Genomic DNA, 7,890 nt, shown 5'->3' on the forward strand with positions numbered 1-7,890 from the left:
AATTGCAAACGGTTCTATAGCCAGCGCAAACAACAATGGGGAGGGGGCATCCCTGTCTCGTCTGCCGGTGCAGTCTAAAATAGTTCGATGTTGTCCTATTCGTCGGTACACTTGCCACAGGAGCCTGGTGCAGTAACCTGACCCAGTCAATAAAGCCCCGCCCGAATCAGAACCGTCCCGGTATCTCCCACAGATAGTCCCATTCTACCCGATCCATTGTGATCACTACCTCCACCTCCCTACCTTCCGGGGGCATCATGATCACATTTAACAGCCTTCTTACATTGGCCACCAACTACCATACATACGCCTTCTTAACAACCCTATCAACCTGGGTGGCAACTTTGAGGGATCTATGCAGGTGGACCCCAAGATGCTTCTGTTCCTCCACACTTCCAAGAATCCTGGGGTTAGAGTTGGGGAAAACGGTAAGTGGATTCGAATGGGGAAGTGGGTCCACATTAGGTAAGGGGGCGGGGCTAGAGCTGGGCTTAGTGGTGGGAGCCAAGGGGTGGGGGTTGGTGGCGGAGTTAGGTCCATTGAGTGGGGGGTTAGAGGGTGGATGTTTAGGATTATGGGGTGGGGGTTAGGAAGTGTTAGGGTTGGGGTTTTAGGGTTAAAGGTTAGGGTGTTAAGGGCATTAAGGTTGGGGACATTAGTGTGGGGGGTGCTAGAGGGTGGGGTTTACGGTAAGGATGGGGGGGCTAGGGGTGGGGTTTCGGGTGAGATTTGGGGGGTCTAGGGTAAGACTTCAAGGGGTGGGTTAGTGTTGCGGGGTTTAGGGGGGGTTGCAATGTTTAAAGTTGAGGGGTTTAGGGAGGGGGTTGCGGGGGTTTTGGGTAGCGGGGTTCAAGGTGGGGGTGCTGGGGTGGAGGTACTGGGCTTTGGGGGGGGGATTGGAGTAGTGTGCTGGGGTTTAGGGGGTGCTGGGGTTTAGGGTGGGGGTGCTGGGGTTTGGTTGGGGGGTGCTGGAGTTTAGGGTGGGGGGGCTGGAGTTTAGGGTGGGGGGGCTGGAGTTTAGGGTGGGGGGGCTGGAGTTTAGGGTGGGGGGGGCTGGAGTTTAGGGTGGGGGGGCTGGGGTTTGGATGTGGGTGCTGGAGTTTGGGTGGGGGTGCTGGGGTTTAGGGTGGGGGTGCTGGAGTTTAGGGTGGGGGGGCTGGAGTTTAGGGTGGGGGGGCTGGAGTTTAGGGTGGGGGGGCTGGAGTTTAGGGTGGGGGGGCTGGGGTTTGGATGTGGGTGCTGGAGTTTGGGTGGGGGTGCTGGGGTTTGGGGGGTGCTGGGGTTTGGGGGGGGGGTGCTGGGGTTTGGGGGGGGTGCTGGGGTTTGGGGGGGGTGCTGGGGTTTGGGAGGGTGCTGGGGTTAGGGGGGTGCTGGGGATTGGGGGTTGCCGGGGTTTAGGGTGGGGGTGCCGGGGTTTAGGGTGGGGGTGCCGGGGTTTAGGGTGGGGGTGCCGGGGTTTGGGTGGGGGTGCAGGGATTTGGGTGGGGGTGCAGGGATTTGGGGGGGATGCCGGGGTTTGCGTGGGGGTGCCGGGGTTTGGGTGGGGGTGCCGGGGTTTGGGTGGGGGTGCAGGGATTTGGGTGGGGGTGCATGGGTTTGGAGGGGATGCCGGGGTTTGGGGGGGGATGCCGGGGTTCGGGGGGGATGCCGGGGTTTGTGTGGGGGTGCTGGGGTTTGGGGGGGGGGGTGCTGGGGTTTGGGGGGGGGTGCTGGGGTTTGGGGGGGGGTGCTGGGGTTTGGGGGGGGGTGCTGGGGTTTGGGGGGGGGTGCTGGGGTTTGGGGGGGGGTGCTGGGGTTTGGGGGGGTGCTGGGGTTTGGGGGGGGTGCTGGGGTTTGGGGGGGGGTGCTGGGGTTTGGGGGGGGGTGCTGGGGTTTGGGGGGGGGTGCTGGGGTTTGGGGGGGTGCTGGGGTTTGGGGGGGGTGCTGGGGTTTGGGGGGGGTGCTGGGGTTTGGGGGGGGGAGCTGGGGTTTGGGGGGGGGGGGGTGCTGGGGTTTGAGGGGGGGTGCTGGGGTTTGGGGGGTTTAGGGTGAGTGCTGGGGCTTGGGGGAGGGCTGTGGGGGTGCTGAGGTTTGGGGTGCTGGGCCCCTCACTGGCGCTCAAATTGAACCCAAACGTCGACTCCGCCCATTCTGTTGCCACGTGATCCTCATCGCGTGCTGACGTCAGCGCGCTGCCTGTCAGGTGAAGGGCGCTGGATGACATGTGGATCCCGGGCTGCCTCCTGAGCATGGGGCTGAGCTTCAGCCTGGGGCTGAGCTTCAGCCTGGGGCTGGGCCTCAGCGCGGGCTTGCAGCTGGCGGTGGCCGGGCCGCTCTCGGGCTCGGGACACGGTGAGTGAGGGACCGGACCCTGCGGACACCGCTATAGCCGCATTGCACTCATTCTATTGGCTGTGCACAACCCCGTCACCATGGAGACCGCTCACTGACTGGCTGCTGCTGCTGTCAATCAAAGAGCCGCGAGCGGGGTAGGCAGAGAGCAGGACAGTGTGGGTGAGGGGCTGGCAGTGAGGGTGACGGGCTGGCCCTGAGGGTGAGGGGCTGACCCTGAGGGTGAGGGGCTGGCAGTGAGGGCGAGGGGCTGGCAGTGAGGGCGAGGGGCTGGCAGTGAGGGCGACGGGCTGGCAGTGAGGGCGACGGGCTGGCAGTGAGGGCGAGGGGCTGGCAGTGAGGGCGAGGGGCTGGCAGTGAGGGCGAGGGGCTGGCAGTGAGGGCGAGGGGCTGGCAGTGAGGGCGAGGGGCTGGCAGTGAGGGCGAGGGGCTGGCAGTGAGGGCGAGGGGCTGGCAGTGCGGGTGAGGGGCTGACCCTGAGGGTGAGGGGCTGGCAGTGAGAGACTGGCAGTGAGGGTAAGGGGCTGGCAGTGAGGGGCTGGTGTTTAGGGCGAGGGACTGGCGGTGAGTGGCTGGCAGGGAGGGGCTGGCAGGGAGGGACCGGTGGTGCCCTCACTGGAGGTGAGGGGCTGGTGGTGAGGGCTGGCAATTAGGGCGAGGGACTGGCGGCGAGGGGCTGGCGACGAGGGGCCGTCGATGAGGGGCCGGCAATGAGGGGCCGGTGGTGAGGGACCAGTGGTGTGGGACCGGTGGTGGAGGTCGAGGGGCTGGCGGTGAGGGGCTGGCAGCGAGGGACTGGTACAGGGTGAGAGTCTGGCAGTGAGGGTGAGGGACTGGTGGTGAGGGTGAGGAGCTGGCAGTGTGGGGCTGGCAGTGAGGGTGAGGGACTGGCAGTGAGGGTGAGGGACTGGCAGTGAGGGTGAGGGGCTGGCAGTGAGGGTGAGGGGCTGGCAGTGAGGGTGAGGGGCTGGCAGTGAGGGTGAGGGGCTGACCGTGAGGGTGAGGGGCTGGCAGTGAGGGAGAGGGACTGGCAGTAAGGGGGTTACAGTGAGGGTAAGGGACTGGCAGTGAGAGACTGGCAGTGAGGGTAAGGGACTGGCAGTGAGGGGATGGCAGTGAGGGTTAGGGGCTGGCAGGGAGGGACTGGTGTTTAGGGTGCGGGACTGGCTGGTGGTGAGGGACTGGCAGTGAGGGGCTGGTGTTTAGGGCGATGGACTGGTGGTGAGGGACTGGGACTGGGGGACTGGCGGTGAGGGGCTGGCGGTGAGGGGTCGGCAGGGAGGGACTGGCAGTGAGGGATTGGTGGTGAGGGGCTGGTGGTGAGGGCTGGCAGTGAGGACGACAGACTGGCGGCGAGGGGCTGGCAGTGTGGGGCATGTGGTGAGGGACTGGCAGTGAGGGACTGGCAGTGAGGGACTGGCAGTGAGGGGCTGGCAGTGAGGGGCTGGCAGTGTGGGGCATGTGGTGAGGGACTGGTAGTGAGGGCGAGGGACTGGTACAGGGTGAGGCTGGCAATGAGGGTGAGGGATGGCACCAAGGGTGAGCGACAGTCACTTGCGTTGAGGGTGAGGGACAGTCACTAGCGGTGAGGGAGAGGGACAGTCACTGGCGGTGAGGGTGAGGGACGGTCAGTGGCGGTAAGAGAGAGGGACCGTCACTGGCGGTGAGGGTGAGAGACGGTCACTGGCGGTGAGGGTGAGGGACGGTCACTGCCGGTAAGGGACGGTCACTGGCGGTGAGGGTGAGGGATGGTCACTGGCGGTGAGGGATGGTCACTGGCGGTGAGGGACGGTCACTGGCGGTGAGGGTGAGGGATGGTCACTGGCGGTGAGGGACTGGTGGTGATGGGCTGGCAGTGTGGGGCATGTGGTGAGGGACTGGCAGTGAGGGGCATATAGTGGGGCTGGTAGTGAGGGCAAGTGACTGGTACAGGGTGAGAGGCTGGTAATGAGGGTGAGGGATGGCACCAAGGGTGAAGGACAGTCACTAGCGTTGAGGGTGAGGGACGGTCACTAGCGGTGAGGGTGAGGGACGGTCACTGGCGGTGAGGGACAGTCACTGGCGGTGAGGGCCGGTCACTGGCGGTGAGGGCCGGTCACTGGCGGTGAGGGCCGGTCACTGGCGGTGAGGGCCGGTCACTGGCGGTGAGGGCCGGTCACTGGCGGTGAGGGCCGGTCACTGGCGGTGAGGGCCGGTCACTGGCGGTGAGGGCCGGTCACTGGTGGTGAGGGTGAGGGGTGGTCACTGGCGGTGAGGGCCGGTCACTGGCGGTGAGGGTGAGGGGTGGTCACTGGCGGTGAGGGACGGTCACTGGCGGTGAGGGACTGGTGGTGAGGGACTGGCAGTAAGGGGCATATAGTGGGGCTGGTAGTGAGGGCAAGTGACTGGTACAGGGTGAGAGGCTGGCAATGAGGGTGAGGGATGGCACCAAGGGTGAGGGACAGTCACTAGCGTTGAGGGTGAGGGACGGTCACTAGCGGTGAGGGTGAGGGACGGTCACTGGCGGTGAGGGTGAGGGCCGGTGACTGGCGGTGAGGGCCGGTGACTGGCGGTGAGGGCCGGTGACTGGCGGTGAGGGCCGGTGACTGGCGGTGAGGGCCGGTGACTGGCGGTGAGGGCCGGTGACTGGCGGTGAGGGCCGGTGACTGGCGGTGAGGGCCGGTGACTGGCGGTGAGGGCCGGTGACTGGCGGTGAGGGCCGGTGACTGGCGGTGAGGGCCGGTGACTGGCGGTGAGGGCCGGTGACTGGCGGTGAGGGCCGGTCACTGGCGGTGAGGGCCGGTCACTGGCGGTGAGGGCCGGTCACTGGCGGTGAGGGCCGGTCACTGGCGGTGAGGGCCGGTCACTGGCGGTGAGGGCCGGTCACTGGCGGTGAGGGCCGGTCACTGGCGGTGAGGGAGAGGGACGGTCACTGGCGGTGAGGGACGGTCACTGGCGGTGAGGGACGGTCACTGGCGGTGAGGGACGGTCACTGGCGGTGAGGGCCGGTCACTGGCGGTGAGGGCCGGTCACTGGCGGTGAGGGCCGGTCACTGGCGGTGAGGGCCGGTCACTGGCGGTGAGGGCCGGTCACTGGCGGTGAGGGCCGGTCACTGGCGGTGAGGGCCGGTCACTGGCGGTGAGGGCCGGTCACTGGCGGTGAGGGCCGGTCACTGGCGGTGAGGGCCGGTCACTGGCGGTGAGGGCCGGTCACTGGCGGTGAGGGTGAGGGAAGGTCACTGGCGGTGAGGGACGGTCACTGGCGGTGAGGGTGAGGGTTAATCACTAGCGGTTAGGGATGGTCACTGGCGGTGAGGGATAATCACTAGCGGTTAGGGACGGTCACTGGCGGTGAGGGTGAGGGATAATCACTAGCGGTGACGGGCGGTCACTGGTGGTGAGAGTGAGGGATAATCACTAGCGTTTAGGGACGGTCACTGGTGGTGAGGGTGAGGGATAATCACTAGTGGTGACGGACGGTCACTGGCGGTGAGGGTGAGGGATAATCACTAGCAATGAGGGACGGTCACTGGCGGTGAGGCTATGTCACTGGTGGTGAAGGTGAGGGATGGTTACTGGAACTGATGGTGAGGGATGGTTTGAACATAGGTGAATCTTGGGAATAGGTGCGGGATGAGTTAATGGATTGGGGGAGGGATTATGTGATATTATGGGGCATCACCTGGAGGGAGGAAGGTTGGGGTGGTAATATGGTGTAAATCAGACTGATTTGGTTATGGTGTCAGTGGGGGTGGGATAAGCGAATGAAGGAGGTAGGGTGCAGAATTGGGTGAGGTTGTGTGAACAGAAGATGGTGTGTACAAGGGATATTGAGGATGAGCTGAGGGAGTAGAGGTCGGTTTGGTAAGTGACATGTCTGGTATTGGGATTCAGCAAACGGGTAAGGCTGTGAGAGAAGGAGACAAAAAAATATGAGGGAATGTGTAATTAGGCAGGAGACTCTAATTGGTAGGAATTGGGGCCTTATCGGCGATATGTGGTGGGTGAAAGGGAAGTGATATGAGTTGGGGGGGGAAAGGATACAGAGAAGGAGCTGGTGGGGGAGGAAATTTGAGAAGTGCTGCGGGGAATTGGAAGATTGAGTGGATGGAAGAGGAAGTATCACACAGGTAAGCAAAATAAGTGACATGCTCAATGGATAGTCCTGAAAGAGCTGTTGATGAAATCGAATCATAGACTCCCTACAGTGGCAAAGGAGGCCATTCATCCCATCTGGTCTGCACCGAATCTTCGAAAGATCACCCTACAGATCCAATCCCCACCCAATCCCTGTAACCCCACCTAACCTAATCTTTGGGCACCAAAGGGGCAATTTATCGTGGCCAATCCACCTAACCTGCACGTTTTGGACTGTGGGAGGAAACTGATGCATCTGGAGGAAACCCAATCCGACATGGGGAGAATGTGCAAACTCCACAAAGACAGTCACCCGAGGCCAGAATTGAACCCAGGTCCCTGGCACTATGAGGCAGCATTGCTAACCACTGTGCTGCCGAAATAGAAAGTCTTGGACATGAAAGAAGGATATGAAGGCAATTACATGATATCAGTATTTTGTTGCTATGGCATGATTGAATTTTATTGCTTTCTGTGGTTATTTTGTAGGTTATGAGGAGTGCAGTGAAAATGAATTCCTGTGTCGGAATGGACACTGTGTTTCTGCAGCGATGCTGTGTAACGGAATTGACGACTGCAATGATCAGAGTGATGAACGAAACTGCTCTGTAGCAGCATGTGGACTTCATGAATTTCAGTGCAGCAACTCCACTGCCTGCATCTCCAAATACCAGCTCTGCGATGGTAACCACGACTGCGCATCAGGGTCTGATGAATCTGATCACCTTTGTGAAGAAAGGGCAACGCAACCTGGAAGCTGTGGGGAGTTGGAGTTCATCTGTAGATCGGGCCAATGCATAGAGCTTGAATCCGCTTGTGACAACTTTCCTGACTGCAGTGACGGTAGTGATGAGGTCAATTGCAGTAAGTGTAGAGCTGTGAGATGGGCTTCAATATACAGTTTATTTTTACATAGAATTTACAACACAGAAATAGGCCATTAGGCCCAGCTGTTCTATGCCGGTGTTTATGCTCCTCTCACCCTAGATAATATCTTCAGAAATACCAACGGGAGGAATTAGTGGTCCCTCAAGCCTGCTCTGCCATGCAGTAAGATCATGACTGATCTAATTGTGGTCTTAACTCCATTTCCTGCTTGTGCCCCATAACCCTTGACTCCCTTGTCAGTCAAAAATCTCCACATCAAATCAAAAATCGGTCAAACTGAGACATGAATATATTCATAAACCTGGCCTCCATTGCTCTCTGGGGATGAGAATTCATAAACGCATTGAGAATAGGAGCAGAAGGAGGCCATTCGGCCCTTCGAGCCTGCGTTGCCATTCATTATGAACATAGCTGATCATCCAACTCCGTAACCTGTTGCCCGCTTTCCCCTCGTATCTTTCGATCCCGTATGACCCAAGAGCTATATCTAACTCCTTCTTGAAAACATAGTGTTTTGGCCTCAACTGCTTTCTGTGGTGTTGCGTTCCACAGGCTC

The 7,890-nt window shown here is 61.0% G+C and overlaps 1 protein-coding gene across 1 annotated transcript; it reads left to right on the plus strand.

The window, feature by feature from the left end:
* Positions 1-2,218: 2,218 nt before the first annotated feature.
* LOC140406805 (low-density lipoprotein receptor-like) lies at positions 2,219-7,310 on the plus strand (the record flags this gene model as incomplete). The annotated part of the gene is made up of 2 exons (XM_072494707.1): positions 2,219-2,331; positions 6,936-7,310. Coding segments are annotated over exons 1-2 (478 nt in total), but the record flags the coding sequence as incomplete, so codon positions are not given.
* Positions 7,311-7,890: the final 580 nt, after the last annotated feature.

This window comes from Scyliorhinus torazame, unplaced genomic scaffold (assembly GCF_047496885.1).
Source record: "Scyliorhinus torazame isolate Kashiwa2021f unplaced genomic scaffold, sScyTor2.1 scaffold_868, whole genome shotgun sequence".
NCBI classification, from domain to species: Eukaryota; Metazoa; Chordata; class Chondrichthyes; order Carcharhiniformes; family Scyliorhinidae; genus Scyliorhinus; species Scyliorhinus torazame.